Source organism: Penicillium concentricum, assembly GCF_028827145.1.
Source record: "Penicillium concentricum strain IBT 3081 chromosome Unknown utg000006l_segment0_segment0, whole genome shotgun sequence".
NCBI classification, from domain to species: Eukaryota; Fungi; Ascomycota; class Eurotiomycetes; order Eurotiales; family Aspergillaceae; genus Penicillium; species Penicillium concentricum.
The window spans coordinates 1,989,777-2,010,246 of NW_026622759.1; the positions used below are offsets into that span (position 1 = coordinate 1,989,777).

General features: G+C 49.6%; 11 protein-coding genes across 11 annotated transcripts; 7 read left to right on the forward strand and 4 right to left on the reverse strand.

The window, feature by feature from the left end:
* Positions 1–172: 172 nt before the first annotated feature.
* On the forward strand, positions 173–2,422 carry N7517_010945 (uncharacterized protein; the record flags this gene model as incomplete). Its single annotated transcript, XM_056728668.1, has 1 exon — positions 173–2,422. One exon carries the CDS (start codon positions 173–175, stop codon positions 2,420–2,422), a length of 2,250 nt encoding a protein of 749 aa, XP_056574483.1.
* A 1,159-nt stretch (positions 2,423–3,581) lies between these two features.
* On the forward strand, positions 3,582–4,151 carry N7517_010946 (thioredoxin family protein; the record flags this gene model as incomplete). Its single annotated transcript, XM_056728669.1, has 2 exons — positions 3,582–3,706; positions 3,854–4,151. Coding segments are annotated over 2 exons (423 nt in total), but the record flags the coding sequence as incomplete, so codon positions are not given.
* A 3,080-nt stretch (positions 4,152–7,231) lies between these two features.
* N7517_010947 (MHYT domain-containing protein) lies at positions 7,232–9,804 on the forward strand (the record flags this gene model as incomplete). Its single annotated transcript, XM_056728670.1, has 4 exons — positions 7,232–7,377; positions 7,441–8,005; positions 8,062–8,247; positions 8,305–9,804. The coding sequence occupies 4 exons, from the start codon at positions 7,232–7,234 to the stop codon at positions 9,802–9,804; spliced, it is 2,397 nt and encodes a 798-aa protein (XP_056574485.1).
* A 503-nt stretch (positions 9,805–10,307) lies between these two features.
* N7517_010948 (OPI10 family protein) lies at positions 10,308–10,988 on the reverse strand (the record flags this gene model as incomplete). Its single annotated transcript, XM_056728671.1, has 1 exon — positions 10,308–10,988. One exon carries the CDS (start codon positions 10,986–10,988, stop codon positions 10,308–10,310), a length of 681 nt encoding a protein of 226 aa, XP_056574486.1.
* A 265-nt stretch (positions 10,989–11,253) lies between these two features.
* On the forward strand, positions 11,254–12,279 carry N7517_010949 (thiamine pyrophosphokinase-related protein; the record flags this gene model as incomplete). The annotated part of the gene is made up of 2 exons (XM_056728672.1): positions 11,254–11,294; positions 11,352–12,279. The coding sequence occupies 2 exons, from the start codon at positions 11,254–11,256 to the stop codon at positions 12,277–12,279; spliced, it is 969 nt and encodes a 322-aa protein (XP_056574487.1).
* A 580-nt stretch (positions 12,280–12,859) lies between these two features.
* On the reverse strand, positions 12,860–13,346 carry N7517_010950 (DNA-directed RNA polymerase core subunit RPB8; the record flags this gene model as incomplete). Its single annotated transcript, XM_056728673.1, has 2 exons — positions 12,860–12,965; positions 13,021–13,346. The coding sequence occupies 2 exons, from the start codon at positions 13,344–13,346 to the stop codon at positions 12,860–12,862; spliced, it is 432 nt and encodes a 143-aa protein (XP_056574488.1).
* A 299-nt stretch (positions 13,347–13,645) lies between these two features.
* Positions 13,646–14,862, forward strand: N7517_010951 (elongator complex protein 4; the record flags this gene model as incomplete). The annotated part of the gene is made up of 2 exons (XM_056728674.1): positions 13,646–14,108; positions 14,162–14,862. 2 exons carry the CDS (start codon positions 13,646–13,648, stop codon positions 14,860–14,862), a joined length of 1,164 nt encoding a protein of 387 aa, XP_056574489.1.
* A 31-nt stretch (positions 14,863–14,893) lies between these two features.
* On the reverse strand, positions 14,894–15,195 carry N7517_010952 (uncharacterized protein; the record flags this gene model as incomplete). Its single annotated transcript, XM_056728675.1, has 2 exons — positions 14,894–15,078; positions 15,138–15,195. 2 exons carry the CDS (start codon positions 15,193–15,195, stop codon positions 14,894–14,896), a joined length of 243 nt encoding a protein of 80 aa, XP_056574490.1.
* Positions 15,196–15,697: 502 nt separating this feature from the next.
* Positions 15,698–16,651, forward strand: N7517_010953 (tRNA splicing endonuclease subunit SEN34; the record flags this gene model as incomplete). The annotated part of the gene is made up of 1 exon (XM_056728676.1): positions 15,698–16,651. The coding sequence occupies one exon, from the start codon at positions 15,698–15,700 to the stop codon at positions 16,649–16,651; it is 954 nt and encodes a 317-aa protein (XP_056574491.1).
* Positions 16,652–17,583: 932 nt separating this feature from the next.
* N7517_010954 (RNase P/RNase MRP complex subunit) lies at positions 17,584–18,377 on the reverse strand (the record flags this gene model as incomplete). Its single annotated transcript, XM_056728677.1, has 2 exons — positions 17,584–17,789; positions 17,849–18,377. The coding sequence occupies 2 exons, from the start codon at positions 18,375–18,377 to the stop codon at positions 17,584–17,586; spliced, it is 735 nt and encodes a 244-aa protein (XP_056574492.1).
* Positions 18,378–18,699: 322 nt separating this feature from the next.
* On the forward strand, positions 18,700–20,260 carry N7517_010955 (uncharacterized protein; the record flags this gene model as incomplete). Its single annotated transcript, XM_056728678.1, has 4 exons — positions 18,700–19,177; positions 19,234–19,469; positions 19,519–19,793; positions 19,834–20,260. 4 exons carry the CDS (start codon positions 18,700–18,702, stop codon positions 20,258–20,260), a joined length of 1,416 nt encoding a protein of 471 aa, XP_056574493.1.
* Positions 20,261–20,470: the final 210 nt, after the last annotated feature.

Here is a 20,470-nt window from a genome sequence, read left to right on the forward strand (position 1 = left end):
CTCTCAACATTTCCCAACTTCCCAACTTCCCTTCATCTCTATGATGCCTATCTCACCCTGACTTCCAGTCACGTACTTCAACTCCCCTTTCCACCCTCCATGAGTCCATTTGTCGCGCCACCGCACTGACAACTGATCCGACTTATCCCTGGGCTTGTGCCCCCAAAGTGACATGGCGATATGGCCCTTTAATCGCAAGAGCAAACGGCACACCATCCAAGTGACCGGTGCCGAGGCTGCTGATCTTCATTCCACATTTGCCGAACCTACCGTCGAGCCCACCTTGGGCCGCAAATCCTCCAAACGCCAAAGCAACCGCACACGGGATGCTGCAGACAGCCGCCGCAGCTCGGCCCTCGTGCCGTCAACTCGACCTATCTCATCCCTAGATCGCCCTGCTTCCATCGATCAGTCACGGAACCCTCCACGCGACCCTCCACTCTCAAGAACGGGTTCCCTGCTGAGGCGGAAACCAAGCCAAAATTCAAATGTTCCGAATAAACTACGACGAAGGCTGAGCAAGCGCAAGGCAAATGAGATCATGCGCGAGCGGGAAATTCGTATGCTCTCATCCACCCCCATCGATATCCCCCATCCTACTCCAGGCAGCGGAGATTATGCACTGGAAAAACGCCGCCGAAAGGCAACCGGTAGGCGTGCCGACCGGTACATGTCTGACATCAGCCTCTCCATCCGTGACTCCGCCACCTCCTCCACGTCTGACATCTCCGACCCATACACCTACAAGGTCAACGCCTTTGCCGCCTTGACCCCACGCCCCATCGTTCGTTATGTGGAAGCCCCTCGCCTGCAGACCGCCAGAAGCAGTAACACACCCGCTTCTAACCGTCAGGAAAGAGAGAAGCTCCAGGCCCTGACCATGTCTGAGGAGGACTTCTACTATTCCAAGCGACGAGTCAATGAACTCGCTGACTCATTAGATGCCGGGGCTTTAAGAGAACTGCTGGATCGCGACCGTCGCCGCCGGGAGAAGAAGCAGGTCGACGACCAGGAAAGGCTTCGACGCAAGCTGCAAGAGAGGGCTGATGCTCAGCAGGCGGAGGAGCGAAAAGTCCAGGCCGCCACCCCTAACCCCGAGCCCGAACCAGAAACCGAAATCGCTCAACCAGAGCCGTCCATCGCCGAAGTCGCTGAACCCGAAATCGTTGTCCCGAACGAAGAGAGCACCCCTCAAGTTGATGAACCGACGGCTGTCGCACCGGAGAATGAATCGTGGTTGCTGGGAGCTTCCAAAGGCAGTGAGCACACTGGACGCGAATCGCGGGAAAGCTCTCGCCTAGTTAGCAATATCGATGATAGTTCCGTTCGTGAGCGGAGATTGGTTCAACGTCCTAGCTTCGCCCCGTCACAGGACATTACCATGTCCCGGACTACTCTTTCCCCCTCTCATTCATCAGTTCGGCATGGAGTCAATAGCCCAACCCATTCACAAGTCTGTGGGCCCAGCTCCGCATCGGACATCTCTAGGGGAGTTGACTCGGAACGCCGACTTTCCGACACCAGCGGTCGCCGGGGGAATACCATTACATCCCTGTTCAGACGTGGTTCTTCTCGCCTCAAGCGGACGTACAAAGAGCGATTCCATGACACTACCCCGGAAGTTTCCAACGCCTCGCATGAATCTTTCTACAAAATTCACACCCAGTCATCACCCCCTCCACCCTCGATTGTCCCTCCAAGAATTTTAATGCCCAGTGGAACCGTGAAGCGCTCTCAATCCAAGTTCACTGAACACTTTGGCGATGAACCTCTCTCGCCTCCTGATTCCCGCCTCCAGTCGCCAGATATCCCGGAGGAAGTTCTTGAGTCCTCTCTCTCGAGAGATCAGACTTCTTTGCATGGACCAACACCCAGCCCTGGTGTGGACATCAAAAATCCGAACCGAAGCCATCATCGGTCGTGGGGTTCTGATAGTATTGACACCGAGGCCGACAATGTGCCACTTTCCCAATCCCTGGCTTCAATTGATTCTGAGGGATCTTGGATGTCAGGCCAGTTTTTCCGTCGGATGTCCCAAAAGCCTAGCAGTCCAGTTCGATCGAATTTGAACTCATTTGGCCGAGACTCTGTAGAGGAACCGGCAGATGCCTGCGATGAGATAGAATCACTGGATGAGTCTCGCTGTCTTAGCAGCAATGTCCTTGAACCGGAGCTCGAACCGGAATCTGCAGACAGTTCGGCAAGCCACCCCAACCCTGCTGAAAGATGGCACAACGAGGTTGGCCGTCGCGCTGTTCTGGTGAATCCAGTGATCCGCCCCAAGTCTACACAAGGAATGCTCAGAGGATATTCCTCCTTGACCCCCATCAATGCAGAGGAAGATTACATTATGGAGGAGGCGACTCCTCCGGAATTGCGGCGGATTCCCAGCGCGAGAGCCGAGATTGGTTATGCCGAATAGACTGGTTGGTGATCACCATCATCTAACACCGGTCAAACTGGATCTACCATTTATCATTATCGAATATCTCTGTGTCATGGCGTGTCAGACAGGTACTATTGGCCCGTCGACCATCGCCATGACTAAACGCAGTCTGCCACCCCTTTGACCCTTTCCTTTGACCCTTTCCTTTGTCACTTCCTTTTGTCAATTTTCCTTTGTCAAAATATCCATCCGTGGGCCTTGGATTTACTTCTTGGCCATCTGTACGATTCTGATATCCCCATTGCCCTGTATCCCATTATTGCCCTTGCGAGCTCGTCATTCTGATTCGATCTGTTGATACCCCCTCGTCGCCCCATGTTTTATCTTTACCATATGCATAAATTCTATTTCTTATTCCTGTTGAATACATAACTGATAAATCCTTATTCATCTTTGAGTGCTTTTCTTGCACATAGTTGGCGGCCTCTGACCTTTTTGATCTACCTTTCTTTGCTGTTAAGACATATTCTTTCTGGCAATTTACTGATTTGAGTTTCTGCATTAAGCAGTTTTTAGCTTACATGGAGATATAGTCATGAGCATGCCATTTTTGAGGTTCCCATCAAATGTATTTAGTCAAGCTTAGCCATGGCCTGTTTTTATATCTAATATTATGGTCTACATTCTTCATATCTTTTAGCTGCTAAGAATTTTCCCTATAAATTACTATATAAGAATGCTCTGATATGTCAATATGTGGTTTTATTGAGGTATAATTACCCGTTGTATATCCCGAATATAGCCAGGGCTGGAGATAAATGCTGACAGTTCCAGACTCCATCTTATTCGTAAGCAATTTTGGGACCCGAGGTTGGGGAGCACGTCATCCCCTGTCGGCTTCACCTCTCTTAGATCTCCAAGCAAACAATTGATATCTACCATTACGAGTATACAACAAAAAGTACTGACAAATCTCATCATGGTAAGTTTCTGCAACCTTGCAGCCCTGGAAAAATCCCTGTCAATCCCCCGAGCAAGCACCAGAGACTTCCAGACTTCCGGACCTCCAAACCCGTGGACCTCAGGTCCAATTATTCAGCGTCTTACCTAAGCTCTGCTGGGAACGTCATCGCCCTATAAAAACCTAGCGCCCCTCACTCTACCCCTCCAATCGAAATACTTATATCTACTCCAGTTCAAGCCTCTTTCAACTCCCAGATTCATCTCCGGAGTCCAGCGCACTTTCAGACCCTTTTCTTCAACACCTATCCCGCGCTTCACGCCTTCTTCTCTCAAAATGGGTGTCACTCCTATCACCTCGTAAGTGTTGATTTTGCTCTATCACTTTCGCATCTGCACCTATATCCCGGAATATTGTCAATATGCCATATCCTACATATCCCTCCTAGTCTCCATACTCATTTTCCCGTTTCGCAAACACCACAAACACAATCTAACAAATTCCAGCGTCGAGGAGTACAAGACCAAGGTCACCGATGCCACCGGTCCCGTCGTCGTCGACTTCCACGCCGTCTGGTGCGGTCCCTGCAAGGCCATCGCCCCCACCCTCGAGAAGCTCAGCGAGGCCCACACCAACGTCCAGTTCTACAAGGTCGACGTCGATGATCTCGCCGAGGTCGCCGCTGCCAACGGTGTCTCCGCCATGCCTACCTTCCACTTCTACAACGGTGGTGAGCGCAAGCAGGAGGTCAAGGGTGCTAACCCCCCTGCCATCCAGGCTGGTCTCAAGGCTATTCTTGCATAAATTTGAAAATTGAGATTGGGATTTGGGCTTTGTTCATACCCTTTGATCCTATGTTTTTTTTTTAGAGGGATGGGCGATCTAATTGAATGCTGAATACATACCGTTCACTAAAATTTGGTCTGTGGTGTAGACTTTGGTTTTGTGAAGGTGTTTGGTTTTGGAAGTCTGGGATAATTTGTTGTGTTGATGGTTAAAATACGTAAATAAGAGTAGAGGTACTTTCAATGTTGATTTTGGGTTGGAAAAAGAAAGTGTACAGAATGTAGTTCTGTCTTACAGCTTGCATGCAGCCCGATCGACAGATCCCTGTAAGCTGCAGTAAAATTCCCCACAGTTTGTAGAACGATCGTAGAACGATCGTAGAAGAGCTTTAGATGTCTAGTATGCGGATCGCTTGAGTCCTACCATGGTATATGCTCCATTGCCATTTGGATATCAAATTCTGATTCCATGTTTTGATAATTTGTATTCTCAACATTGTTAAGGGGTATGGGAGATACACATATTGTGTAAAAATGGCATAGCTTGCCTAAGCCTACAGCTGGGAGAGGCACATGGTAGATAAATCCTTATGTGTGAAAAGAAGCCAAATCTGAACTGCATGGCGCAGATGTGAAGAGCCAAGAGGAGTTGTGGTTAACGACAAACAATTCAATAGCTGTCTATATAAACTATAAACTGCGAGCTGTTGTAGCTTTTCCATCATCTTTCTCCCCCATCTACATCCTAGGTTACTAAACATAATGGCATCACTTACTTCAAGTATGGATTCTGATTTGACCACTTGTGAGGATGAATTTGGCAGGGAGTTCCTCCCCAAAGCCTTTCGCTCTAAGAGGCTGCAATTCTTCAGCTACAATCCCAGAGATCATGACAAGTTCTTCAATTCTATTCAACAGTATTCATCTTCAATCATCAACTTCTGCGCATCAACCCCACGACCAATGGACCTCAAATTCACCTCCAGCGTTGCCAAACACATCCAAAGTCACATTTGTTTGTGATTATCTATGGGGCGTACGACGACGACTACGACGAAGATGTTGAGCCTATTGGTACACTTTTCTTCGACTCATCCCCTCGAGATATGGCCCATAATCGATGCTCTAAGCTGGGAATTGGAATCCTAAAAGGTTTCGACGTCATGAAGCCGAGGCAGTCAACTGGGGTTTGGACTGGGGTTTGGACTGGGCTTTCAAGAGTGCCGGTCTACATCGGGTGGAGATGCATGTTCCATGCTGGAACATGCGAGTGGGCGTGTTATGTGAGGGGCTTGGGTTTCGCACAGATGGGAAAAGGAGGGGATGTTATTACAAGAATGGCGAGTGGTGGGACGAAGTGAACATGTCTATTTTGAAGAGGGAGTGGAGGCAACTTCATTGCTAGGAAGTAACCTTGGAAGCGCATAAGTTTCAATGACAAGTCTTGATTTTTTGACTTTGAGTAATTTCAGTAAGAGTAAGCGAGAAAGAGGAATGTTGAAGAAATCGAACTGATCTATACTAAACCTTGAATAAGCGGCTTAACATCTAATTCTCCCCGAAACCATGAACTGTGTAACCCCATTACAACATTCTATTTGACCCATCGCCACGCGGTTGACAGGAGTCAGTTCGGTCAATTTAGCTTAATAGAGAATAGTCGATCCATCACATCCACCTATATATTCAGTACCAAGGTTACCACGAACCTCTCCACCACATTAAAGATGCCGAAAAAAAAAACTTCAGGCAAACAGGCGTCTAGCCCCAAGTGTAAAAGATGCCTATTGAGCCGAGGGTATCTTAGTGGACTTGACAAGATCAGAGTTTTGCCTTTATGGAGACAAACCTGCTTCCCAATTTTTGTGAGGAAAAAGCCAAAAAAAAAAAAAGAACTCTGGGGGATGAGCTTTAAATCCGGGAATTTTTAATCTATATGCATACATCTATGTGGGACTTAAAAGTGGTCCATACTATTTTATCTTTTTTCGTGTGGCTTTGGTTTCTCCGAGGCAAATAAATTAATTAAAGACATTGCCGACAATATATCTGATCTTAGCCGTGTGATCAGGGGCGCCCGAATTTCAGATTAGGGCCCTATTCTTTTGTGGCGTTCGTGTTAACGCTAATGTGATTGATCTAACTCGATATTTAACCTACACCGGACGAACGGTCTAGTTTCTACATTTTGATAATTATACTTTGTGAGAGAGGTCCGAATGAACATCAAACTGTGGGGCTTCTTTCTTTTCTGGATGTGTAGCTGAATTCGCTTGTTAGCTTTCTCCGAGGCTCCAAAAATTAATCTAAATAGAAGATCCAACCGCAATTCTTTATATTGTATGGAGTAATAGAAGGAAAAACAATATCGGAGACCCCCGTCAAAACCCTACTTTCCATGGTTGATACAGCCCCATCATCGGAGTTGTATCAAATCGAGATAATAAACCCCGATGCTTACGGGCCATTGGCGTTGGCTTAGGCCTCTGATACGCTTAGAAAGTTACCCCTGCCCACATAGTTCTCTATCCGCACCGATCCGATCTAGATCACCAACGAATGAACATGCGATCCAAGGCATCCTCGGTTGGGATACCTAATCTATTAAAGCTAAATGGGGCTTTGGGGCCTTCAGACCCCTGTTGTTTATTCCATACTATTGGATTAGATTAATTTATTTTACTAGGATCAGCCTCGGCAGACACTTTTGGGGTTTTCTTTGTGTAAGTTAGAAGCCAATGCAGCTGAATGCATGGCCCTTTTGGTGGAGCTCACATCTAGATCGGACTAGGGCTCCATCGTAGTACACGTCAATTCATCTAACGTGGACTCGGAGGTTTCTGATTGTACCGTGGATCTATAATATCCGGTTTGACAGGCGCTTGGGCTTATAAGATGTTTATCTCGGGCCCTGTTCCACCAATTTGGTCTTTGGATTCTTTTATATCTGTTTTGCTCTCCATAATTATACTACCAATCTCTTCATGTCGCATTTATATTGATTAGAACAGTCGTCTTCGACTATATCTTCAGCTATACCCCACCCGTCAATGCCCGAATAACGAAAACACCATTACCTATTTCTCTCTTTCTTTCACAATGTCGACAGACAACAATGAGCCGGTGGTGCGTGTCACGTACCTGGCGGGCTACATAGTCCTCTCTTATGTGATCAGTGCAATGGGATGCGCAACTACATTGGAACTACTCCACCGGCGGACATCGAGGTCCGGTCTATTCAACTGGTATGTCCTAAACCTCTCTACCAACTCCAGCGTTCAAACATGTAACTAACAAAAAAAACCCAGGTACCTCCTCCTAACCTCATCAATCACAATGGGCGGCATCGGAATTTGGTGTATGCATTTTATTGGCAATCGCGCCATCGTCCTGGGCGAAGGCCAGTCAGACGTGCAGGTCATGTATAACGTCGCCTTCACGGGTACTTCCTTCGTGCTCCCCGTGGTAGTACTGCTATTTGCCTTCTACGCTGTCGGTGTCGAGGAAAAGGCAGGCTATATTCGCATCCTCGTTGGAGGCTTGCTCACCGGTAGTTCTGTCTGCGGTATGCACTACGTTGGTCAACTGGGAATCTCGAACTATAGGTGTTCCTACAACGTCGCCAACGTCGTGGGCGCGGCGGTCATTTCTATTTTCTCCAGTACTGCTGCTCTGGGTATCTTCTTCCGTTGGAGAGCCAGTTGGACTGATAGCTGGTGGAGACGAGGAATCTGTGCTTGTTTATTGGCAGGTGCTGTCTCCGGCATGCATTGGACTGCGGCTGTTGGAACGGTCTATTTGGATCACGACCGTAGGATCATGACTGGAACTCAGTTGTCGAGGAGTCAGGTTGTTATTGTCTGCACTGTTCTGGTATGTTTTGAGATTTCTTCGAAAGTATGGGGGTTCAAAGACTAACGGCTGTCTAGGCCTGTGTTGCTTGTTTGATTTTGTCGATGTGCGCTATTCTCGCTGGCCGAAATCGCAGAAAGTCGACCACACGTGCCCATCAGCTTGTTCTCGCTTGTGCCTACTTTGATCCCACGGGACGGATCATGGTTACGACGCAGGCTACGCTTCCTACGAGGAAGATTGTCGATCATTATATTGGACGAGTATGTCTTTTAGCTATCAGATTATAGCAGGAGTCTCGACTAACAAATTCGAACTAGACATTCAAAGATGACGACCTCACCCGCACCCACCCTACCTTCCTGTGGGCATTTAGGGCAACTCGAAACTGGCCCGTCGTGAAAGACCTGGTTCCCTTCATGCGAAACCGCCTTAATTCCGAAGAAAGTGCCATTGAGAAACACATGCTATCCCGAGGAGTGTTCATGGACAAGGATACGGAGTTGCAAACTGACTTTGATACATTGTTCAAGCAGCTCTTCTGTGTCACAGCCCAAGAGCTCTCAGATGAACTTCGTTTGCCTCTCCAGGATCTGGGTACACTCTACGACGATGTTCTCTCCACTGCTATCCCCATCTCCCGACTGTCTCGAGCCATGGGCCGCTCGTCCCTCCGCACCGGCAAGGGTCAGTTGATGTTCACTGTTCGCCAGCTGCAGAAGCACGAAGCAGCACGTCTGAAATCACAAGGATTCCGGTTCGCAACCATCGAGCACGTCACAGGAATGCTGTCTCGACGCATCCACGTCCCCGAAGCAAGCCTAGGCACCTCCCTCCGCGATATGCGCGACTACGCAAGCTCAAATCGTGGCTTCGACGAGGGAGTACACCTCGTCTCCTTCATGATGCGCCCCACAATCCACGATCACTTCGAGATCCTAACTGCAAAGGGCGTCGGCAACCCCCTCCCATCCGCAACTCTCCCAATGAAACAACTCCAAGTCCACCACCTCGAACTCATCTCCCACATGGAAGGCTGGTCCATGGACGCATGCATACGATACCTCGATTCCGCCGCCGCAGCACAAGCCTTCCCCAACCTCAGCGAATTCCGCACCAACCTCACCAAATCCATCATCACCCTCTCAAAAACCATCCCAGAAGACATGCGTGGAGCAGCACAACTCTCCTCTCGCCCATTAACAGCCCCCTGCCACAGCGCACCCTCCAACCCTGAAACGCCCATCCAAAACAACTGCACTATCCTAGCCTTCTGCGTCGTCGGCACACTCGACACCCAAATCTCCAACCCAGACTACACCTTCACACCCTTCCGCCTGTTCCGCGTCCAGCAACAAATAAACGAAGTCCTCACTGACCGCGACGACTTCGCCCGCGAACTGGGCCAAGAACTCTTCTGCACAGACGTGCGCTCTGGCTCGACTGCCAGCGAGAACGATCTCGCATCCACGGCTAAAATGGCCATCCTGCGTCTTTGGCCGTCGCGAAAGAGTGCGCCGACTTCGACCTCAGGCTCTGGCTCGCGATACTCCCAGGAGTCCTTTGTGGAACCTACTGCGACTGCGTTGCGGGATATCACCGTTCGCAAGGAGGTTCGTGTTGATTATACACACCTCCATGAGAACTCGAATCAGAATAACCTCAGCAATCGGGATATAAAGGTTACTGTTTCCGGTGGTACTGAACCTACGCCTGCGAGTTATGTCGATGAGTTGTATAGTCTTTGCTATGCGCCCGGTATCCGGCTGCGGGCTGATGCGTCATTGCAGAATATTTCGCGTGGATCGACTGAATGCTGAATACTTTTCCTTTTTTGTTTCTTTGTTTGCTTTTCTTTTGGCATGTTACAGCTGGCGCGAGGTGGAATGCATCGAGGAATTGGGATCGGTGTTTTATGTGATTTGTTATGTCCTATTTCTGGAAACCCCCGGACATGGTCCAGGATTGTATATATAATTTTTATCTGACGAGTACATAGATGATATCAGTACAAATACGTGAATGTTTCATGTTTCAGTTGTTTTCCAAAAGACTTATTATCAATAAAGAGCCAAAATAGTACCTGTTAATACATGAGATGAACTCCAGTAGATCACAGAAAAAAAGCAGAATATCGTCACACATGTCCAAAACACCAAAAGAGACTCATTAACCAAAATATGCAAGAGATGCCATATACTCATTGCTGCACACCCACCGAGAGCGAGTCGAGAACAAATGTAATATAAAACGAAGCACCGGCCAACCAACTAAAGACCAGCCAATCCAATGATCAAATCCTACAGAGCAAACCTCACACAACTCACACATTAGCAGTAGGATCCTCACGCTCCAAAAACGTAGGATCAAGCTCAATGCGCCGCTCAAACTTCGCCCACCAATTATGGAAGCTCTTCAACGGCACAACATCCTGCCCCTTATCATTCTCCGCAAAGCTTGCGAGGAAATTAAACGCATTCCCAATAATGCGCTGCGCCAACACCTTCGTCGAGATCTGTCTCTGTCCCGCAGCCTGCGTAACCAACGCAGTAGACATCTGACCCGAAGGACGCTCCGCTTCCAGCGCAGCAAGCTGCGGCGCAATATTCTGCGCTTCTTCGATCGAAATGCCCAGTGTCAGGACGCCCGCTGCAGCAGCGCCCGCTTCATCGAGCATCTCGTCTTCTTCCTCGGCTTCCGAGCGGTGCATTGCACTACCCGGTGGACGCACGGTGAAAATGCCAGAGGGCTTTTCGTTTGCTAATGCGCCGATGAAGCGGAAGTTGGAGGGTGCGCCGGTGTTCGGGTCTGGGAGTTGGGCGTAAATTGCGGCGCCGGTGTTTGGTGGGAGGGTTGTTCCTGGTAGGAAGAAGACGACTATGTCGCTGAGGGATGGGGTGAGGGGGATCGTGAAGGCGAATTTGGTTGCTTGGCCGTTTGGTTGGCTGTCTATTGCGATGATGTCTGTTAGACATGGGCGGCCTGGGACCACGACGGAGAACATGGTGGGTGGTTGTAGGGGTTGGAGAGCTTGAGAAGCTGGTGAAGCGCAGGTTGCGATGTGAGCTGCGATTGAGGTTCTTTGTACAGTTCTTTTAGCTTCTTCAAGCTTCTCTTTGTCCTGTTTTTCGATGACGAAAGTGACATTTAGAGGGGCTGCCCTTATCGTCAGACCGATAAGGGTTTGGCTTGGCTAAACAAACGCCCAGTAGATCAACTTTCGACTTCGACTTCACGTTGGGGATCAGCTTCTGTGTCCAGAAATCATTATGGGCAAATCAAATCTAGACCTGGTCGTCGAATGCGATAAGTAAAGATGTCCCAACTCGATTGCTCCCCATTCGCGTTTTCGTCTTACACCACGCAGCTTCCCCTACTACGAGGATGACCGCGCCGCATACACCGAGAACCTGAACAACTACCATGCATTCAAAGTATCCGGATACGACTGCACACTAGGGTACATCCTAAATGCAGTCGTCGAGAAATTCCCCTGGTCCGAGAAAACCTGGGCGATCGACTCGACCGCGCAAACCGTGACGCTAGTGACACCGGAAGGAGCCACCCCCGCACAGCGAAGCAAGCTCGTCGAAGCAGACCTAGCGGACGCCGTGAAACAAGACAAATTCGAAGTTCTAAAAGGCTGGCGCAACGAAAAATATGCAGTTTACGGCCCGGGCGGAGAATACCTCCTCGAGATGGAGCGCTCCGCAACCCCGCTCTTCGGCATCGTCTCCTACGGCGCCCACCTAACAGGCTACGTGGAGGATGAATCCGGAATCAAGATCTGGGTTCCGCGTCGCGCAAAGAACAAGCAAACATACCCAAGCCTGCTCGATAACACCGTCGCCGGCGGCATGTGCACCGGCGAGATGCCGTTTGAGTGTATCGTCCGTGAAGCGATGGAAGAGGCATCCTTGCCTGAGGCGGTGGTGCGCGCTGCGACTATCTCCACGGGCTGTGTTACGTACTCGCATGTGCGGGATGTGCGCGCGGGCGGCGAGACGGGTCTCATTCAGCCCGAGGTTGAGTATATATACGATCTCAAGCTTGATGCTGAGACTATTCCAAAACCTGGGGATAATGAGGTCGAGCAATTCATGTTGATGGAGGTGGAGGAGGTGAAGGAGGCTTTGGCGCGTGGCGAGTTCAAGCCCAATTGTGCTAATATCATGGTTGATTTCTTTGTGAGGCATGGGGTGTTGACGGCGGAGAATGAGCCGGATTTCTTGCAGATTGTTGCTAGATTGCATCGTCGCTTGGAGTACCCGACTGTTTCGCATTGCACGAAGTAGATTATTCGTTGATACCTTAGTTGGAGAGTACATATAGATATGTTGGACATAAGATCTATCAAATTCGCTTTTAAATCTGCACTCGGGCGGTTCATTTCCCATTTGCGCAATCAAGGCAACCTCCATATAGCGATGATTCGATAGAAGCACGGCGACAACCACACTACCACCTACTATAAGTGCAAGCAAGATTCAAACTGAGCGACTAGAGTTGGGTGGGTTGGGGGTTTTGAATGTTGAAGGCACGGCCAGAAAAGAGATCAAGGCGTACTGCGCGGTTCCAGCAATTACAGCTTTATACAGCGTCAACCCGCCCCGAGATGCGTTTGGTGATCGAACTGTCAAGGCTCATCTCATCGATCCCATGAAAATCATGTTTATTATGATAATCTATTGGTATTCCCAAATCAAAATGCAAAGAACGCCTGCGCTGCACCCCATAAGAACGATATGAACATCGGTCCGGCTTAAATACACCGAATTTTCCCCCATTTGGGCTTTGCCTCAAGATCAATCCAAGATCCATCTCATCCTGTGCCAAGTTCGTAAGCAAATAAAGAGAATTCCAACAACGACAAGCTTATTTCTTAAGCAGCAAGTACACGTGATCGATTCTCAACGGAGCAAGCTTCTTGTAGGGACCCTCGAGGTAGAGCAGCAGACCTCCGAAGGACACAAAGACAGCCCTGAAAATGTAATGTTAGTTTCCGCAAGAAACAACATATCAGTAACGAAACTCACATGGTATCCTTGGTGGTACCCTCCTCAAAGCGGTACACCTTGCCGTGGCAAACATAATCGTAGTCATCGGCGAGGGTCTGATCACCCATGCTGACCTCCCTCCAGCTGGCGCGGGTATCCTCCTTGCCGTCAAGAGAGAGAGTCGAGGCCAAAGCGAGGGACAGCGACTCGCCGACCGCGCATGGGTACAGCTCAGTGTTCACATCCAGGGTGAAGGTGAGGGAGGCATCGTTGGAGTTGCAAGTAAGACGGGAGACGCGGTCATACTTCTGGGCGTTGATCGATGTGATCGTGAAGGTATCTTCGAAGAGGAGCGGGTCGGACATGATGAAGGTTGCGACCGCTGGCTTTTCGGTCTGGTGATGGGGATTTTGGTAGAGTGAGTTATGCGCAGACGATCGCACACAAGTTATCGTAGGTTCAAAGGCCCGCAATGGCTGGTTTGTGGTGCGAGGGTGGGTGAAGAGAAGAGTTGGAGTCGGAGGTGGAGAGGTTGATCGGAGAACTGAAGCTTTTTTTTCTGCCGCCTTTTGGTCCCCGCCGATAACGATTTCGTTGGTTTGACATCAGCTCCTTGGTTATAGCTTTACTGGTTCTTCTTATACTTGATTTGAACTTCTTCGTCATGTCCTTTCGCAAGCGAAACATCGGCCTTTCTCCTGGAGTTGACCGCAACGCTGTTCCTAATGCTACCGCACAGCCCGCTGCGCCAGAAAGCACGCCGGGCATTCGCCCCTCCCCCGATGATGGACGGCCAACAACCTCGACAGGAACTCGCTCTTTAGATAATCTTCTTGCAGGCCATGCAGGGCTTCCAATGGGAAAACTCTTGTTGATTGAAGAAAACGGAACTACGGATTTTGCGGGCGCATTGCTCCGTTACTATGCGGCGGAGGGCGTAATCCAAGAGCAGAAGGTTCATGTGGTTGGAGTGCCAGAGCAATGGGGCCGAAGTTTGCCTGGTCTGATCGGCTCGGTTGAGTCCCTGGACGAGAAGAGAACCGACAGGCGCAAGGATGATCGCATGAAAATTGCATGGCGGTACGAGCGATTGGGCGAGTTTGGGGCAGTCGCTGGTTCGCGAGGTGGTGAGCATTGAAACAAAACACTGCTTCTAGCTTCAATTTGCTGATGATTATAGCCCCTACGAACTCTGGGGAACAGGATGCAGTAGCAAAAGAAGCGCCCGCTTTCTGTCATGCCTTCGATCTCACGAAACGTCTCACCCATCCATCTATCACAAACATGTCCTTCATCCCACTTATGCCCTCCAAAGAGTCACCATTCCTCGCTATCCTCAAACGACTCCAGACCGCAATCACAACCAGCGCCGCTAATACAATCCACCGTATCGTCATTCCTTCTCTACTCAACCCCACAATTTACCCTCCAAACGCCTGTCAACCCGAACATGTGCTCCAGTTCTTCCACGCCCTCAAGGCGCTGATGAGTGCGCACAACACCCGCGTGACTGCAATGATCACCATGCCTCTGTCTCTCTATCCTCGCTCATCGGGGCTGGTTCGCTGGATCGAACTACTCAGTGACGGCGTTATTGAGCTTTGTCCATTCCCGCACTCTGCGGATGCCATGGCTACCTCGGGAGCGGCGACCTCACAAGAGGAACCGCCGCAGGGTATGCTCAAGACGCACCGGCTTCCAGTATTGCATGAGCGTGGGGGTGGAAGCGATCAGAATGTTGGAGAGGATTGGGCGTTTATTCTGAGCCGCCGGCGATTCGAGATTAAACCGTTCAGTCTCCCACCGGCTGAAGGAGACACAGAAGCGCAAGATGCGTCGGCACCAGGCGGAATGCCCAAGAAATCAGATCTCGAGTTCTGAGAAGCCCGATGATTGGTGTGATTCCCTAGACTCAATCGTCCTCCTCAAAGTGTCGTTGGGTCCCTGGTTCTGATAGCATATCGTCCATCTCGATCTGCTCGGACATAGCAGGGCCGGAATTGGCCATTGTGCGGAGGTAGCTCGCTCCGTATCCGTCCAATCCTGGCCGCATAGAACGGAGGCGATTCCCTAGGCAGGATGAAGCTGCAAGCCATGCTGTTCGGTGTTAGTAATGCGGCCGCGGCTAGCTGTCTCGGATGCTGCGCGATACTGACCAACAAAGAGGAGCAGGGGTGCAAAGAACACCAGGAACAGCAATAGTAGGAAACCCATGATGCAGTATAAAAGAAGAAATATAGAATACTCAACGAATGCCAATGAAGATGATGATAAACAACGATGTTTAGCAGTTCGCTTGCCAAGAAGGACTATTCCCAAATAGGGTTAGCGTATAAGCTCAGCTTTTCCTTTTCTTCGTTTTTTTTTTGCTTTTCTCTTCTCTCTCTTCAATCAACCCTGGCTTTGCTGGTCAAATCCAAAGATCCTGGGGTGTTTGATTTATGTTCACGACACTTTAATACTTTCTAATGGTAAGCTAACCCTCGTCTCTTTCACACATCTCCCCACTCGCATGATTATTTAACTACAATCTGTCAATCCCCTGAAGCTCTTTGATACGTCACTGAGTGCTTGCTGAGAAACGTACTGGAAAATGAATCGCGATCCCAAATTTACCTTGCTGGCTACCTGCATATTTGCATATTGGACAAGCGCTAACTGTACTTGCCACAGAATTCTTGAAAAATCCCACAAATCTCAAATCAGAAAGAAAAAAATGGATTTCCAACCAGACCTTCCTATTCCGATCTCCTATGTATCCGGTAGATATCTGTTGTTCTCAATTGACGCCGTGACGTACCTGCGACGTGAGCATCACATCTGCGGTGTGCTCATCGGGACTCTGCCTCAGATCCCGCAGCAGAATGTCTTCCTGGGTCTCCCACTCGAGCTGATGCCCGAGGAGGCACGGCTGTTAGTGGACAAGGGTGTAGCTTGCATCGTAGACGAAGCCAAGGCACACGAAGGCATGAACACCCTCTTAGAAGAGGATCGCAGACGGTACCTCCGCGACCTCGAATCCCAAGGCATGCATGTCTCGCGCATCCAATCGGATCGCAAAGAGCGCAACCGGGAACAGACATTGAAGAAATTAGAAGAAAAGAAAGCCAAGGCCAAAGCCGGTGCTGCTGCTGCTGCTGCTGCTCAGACATCTACGGTTCCTGATGAGGGCGCCTTGACCCCGTCGCCGAAGAACGCTGCCATCGTTGACCTCTTCAACGCAGAGGACCCCTCATCGTCTCCATCCGCCGGCTCGATGAGCGCACCCCCTCAGGCTGCAACAGCCATTACGCCCGCAACATCTTACCCGCCTCTTTCCACACCTCCACCATCAACCCACCTTTCAGCACCCGCAGTGCCACCCTCCTATCCTCTCTTCGCCCACCTCCACTCCAAAGGATACTTCCTCTCTCCCGGCCTGCGCTTCGGGTGCCAGTACATGGCCTACCCCGGTGACCCGCTGCGCTTCCACTCGCACTTCCTCGTGGTGTCCTACGACTGGGACCAACGTATCGATATAATGGATCTCGTTGTCGGTGGCAGACTGGGCACTGGTGTGAAGAAGGGTTTCTTGATCGGCGGAGCACAGAAGGGAATCGATGAGGTTGATTCGGAGGCTGATCGTGTGGACACTGTGCGTGCTTTCAGTCTCGAATGGGCTGGAATGTGAGGGATGAAGGACGTGAAGGGGTTTATATCCTTCATTTGTTTTGATCTACCATTTATCAGGCTTATGGCCTTGATTTGTCCTTGCAAGGATGGCATGGCTCATGCACCACGCTCCCGGGTCGTTCTTGCCTGCCTTCGGGTTCCTTGAACCAGATGCACGACTTTCAACTGTGCCTGGTCTCATTGAATCTAGGGGGAAACTATGTCACTGGTGATTTGGATCATCTTCGATCAATAAAGATACAGATGATATCCCCTCCCCAAAGGTGGTCTACCTTGACAGCGAGGCTATCGTTGGGGCTCGTCTTCTAGCGACTCAGGTCGGAGGCTCGGGAGGGCAAACATCATGCGGCCAAGAAGGGTTGTTATACCTCTGGTCTATTCGTGCATTGCCCGGCTCGATACAGCATACCATGTGACCATGAATCCATTCGCAGAAAACTCTGCATCAAATAAACATTTACACATTACACTGATTATCTTGGTAAATCTATAGTATTATGTCGTAGTTAAATGGTATATTTGGCCTGTGAGACATCTCTAGCCAACTGATGTGGTAAAATTTATTCATAAACATCGTTATTCTAATTGACTATCCTCCCCGACGACTTGATGAGTTATTCCAGCTGAAACTTTGTGTTCCGGCGCTCTGTCCTTTGTCATGTGGGATATGGTCCCTTTTCGCGTTGGAATGCCACACTGTGGTATCATTCAGTGGGCGTGATGAAACAAGAACGAGTCTAGCTTCATAGAACACTGGCGTGTGTCCGCAGTATGGACATGAAGCGCGAATCTCAAAGACTCACGGCTATTCGGAGCACATGTATCAGCTTTTATGGCAGGGGGCACTTGCAACCTTCGAGGCCGCTTCACGATTGACAGTCAATTCCATCAGTAGTAAATTGACAAAAACCAGACATAATGACCACCGTCTCAAATGTAATCGACGTTCCTCCACTTGAACTTCTTATTAGCTCTGTCCACAGACCGATTCTCGAATTGATTTCCATGCAACTCGAAAACCAACGGCATTGGAGGTTTATCATCAGACTGAGTCTGCTGATCCTGCGCGCCCTCAGAAACTGTTGACACAGGCACAGGCACCGTAAACCGGAAGACAGTATGCTCCTTCGGTATAGCTGTAAAAACAGAACCAAGTCAGCATAATCCCAATATCGCCCCTCCCGTCAAAACTCACTCTTCATCTCATCTTTCTCCGTAACAATAACAAACGTAAACTTCGTATCCCGAACCACAATCCCCTTAGCGCCAACCCTCCCAGCACACCCACTCCTAACAACCTCAACCTCAGCCCCATGGTAATCCGCACTGACAAGCTTACTTCCATGCGACGTCGGCGAAACATGTCCATGTGGTCCGCCCTTCACATCCAGGATTTCCTGCATATACCCAACCCACAGCTCATGCAGGCCCTTGAAAATGGCGTATTTGCATTCTTCCTTGGGCAGGTCGTACACCCCGGACTTGCGCTTTTCGCGCGCTGATAGCGGTTGCGGCTTCTGGTGGCGAAGGAAGTATTCTTTCTTGCGGAGGCGGTGGAGGCGGCGTCGGGAGCGGTTATCGGATGCTGAGGGGGAGGTTGCACGGAGGAAGAGGGGTTTTTGTTTGATGCGCTCGGTGAATTGTTGTGTTGCGCTGTCTGGGGAGTGGGCGCGTGAGAGTAGGGTGTGCGCGATGTGAGTTTTTGGGGCTGGCGATGAGGCCATTTTGTGTTATCTCGGATATGGGTGTGACTTTTGTGCAGGCTTTTTTTTTGTTAGGGCCAGTAGATAGGAGACTGGGAGTTGGGCATTCGTGGAATTTGTGGTTGGAGGTTGGAGAAAAATTATTTGATGTCACACCGATAAGATATGCAGATCTATGGCGATCTATAGAGGGTACTGACAGACCGTCATTATTTGAACATGATTCCGCATCCACCAACAATATTTCTCCCATCTCTTTTCCCCTTGCTCCACCACACTATCATCGTCCTATAAACGAACCAGCAGTTTCACTATGTCATATTTATTTTCCGGGGCCTCCGTCATGGAGACCGCGGCGGAGGTAATTCTGCGACCCGTCCCTCCCATCACCCAGATAAACAGTACGCGTTGTGTCTCCAACTCATCTGAGATTATCTCGTTACGGGTTTTCCATGAATGGCAGAGCTTTAAACAGGATGTTCTCGAAGCATCCGATTCTTTAGATCTTAGCCATCCTGTCCCTTACACGGATGATGTGTCAGAAAGCTACGTCGTTGGAAGCGAACTTGGTTTGACCGGAAGGTTCTCCAAGAATGTCTGTGACCCAGTTTCGAAAGTGTTTGCCACTACTTGCCTCTCCCACTTGAAGTTCAGTGATTATCAGTCCTCTGCAGGGCCAACAGGCACGAGTCAAGTGCCTGAATTCACTATGTTCAACACAACGGGACCACCTCGCCCAGCGGCTGTCGGAGAACTCAAGTCTTTCTGGACAGTTGAACTTGAGGACTATTCCATTCGCGAAGGCTATCAACGGTTAATCGGCATCCATCATCACATTGTTAAGTCCAGTTGAACCTTATTTACGACCCTTTTAAAGGTTCCTCAGCCCAACTCATCAAGTACATGCGGTCGAGTAAGCTTAGGTTTGGATTTTTGTCGACATACGAGTGGACGGTCTTCATTCGCAGAACGGCTCCTTACCACTTTGACATGTCGTTACCGATTGCTAGAGACGCATCGAACCCCAGTCTCCGGCAATGCTTCTTGGCGCTAGGTGTAGTGGCTTCCAAAGATTGGAAATTTATTGAACCCCCTGACGTCAACATCGCCCAGGTGAGTTTTCCAGTCATAACAGCGGCAATCTCCTAACATCAGACCCTAGCTCCGCGTTCCGACGGGCCCTTCACTCCAAGCGTCCATCCGTCCATCCGCTTTCCAGAACCAAATCGGCACCAAGGAGGAGATATCGGACATGCTTGGCTCGTCGTCAATCCTTTACGGGGACGATGACGGTATTGCAACGACGTTCGTAAATTGCAAGAGGATTATCCAGCAATCCTCCGCCAAGGCGATTTATGAAGTCACATGGGATGGAAAACCGGCCATCGCGAAATGCTGGTCACCGTCTAGAGTCGAACAGTCTATTGCTGTGTCCTTGTAGCATAGTATCTCAATCACTAATCCTTTTGTTCTATAGGTTTGCTAACGAAGCGAGGACGTATGAGAACATCCATGCGCAACGTCCAGCTGGTTTCGATTTTTTCCCCTCACTACTAAGCATCGGCAAGATCTGTTGCTCTTCGATCCATCCCCAGGGTTATATCATTGTGATAACAAAGGCTGATGGGGAACGGCTCGACAAACAATGGAACCAACTTTCTGGAAGCGTCAAGGAGCACATACGTTCAGAGATTTACAAGGCTATCAAGGTCCTCAGGCGAGCGTCAACCATTGTTATCGACTCCGGGATGCATAATGTCTTATATGAGTTGGAAACAAATGCTGTAACAATGTTGGATTTTGAAGCATGTGAGGAGGACACCATGAGTCCTGACGAACCAGAGATGTTTTCCATATTCGGGCATTACCCTTCGCGCGTACGGGTTCATCACGAGGCTGGTTAGACGCCAATCATCGGCAATCACACTCCGGAGTTATCGCGAGGCAATGGGTGCCCTTGCCGCGCTTGGATTTACTGGTCGGAGTGGGTCTAATGAGGATTTGCTATTGCTGAAAGAAACGTTGCTACGCTGTTCAAATGTTCTGTATGTCTGATATCTCGGGTGGCATACTTAGTCGCCCGTATAGATCAAAGGTACCACTTTTATATACAT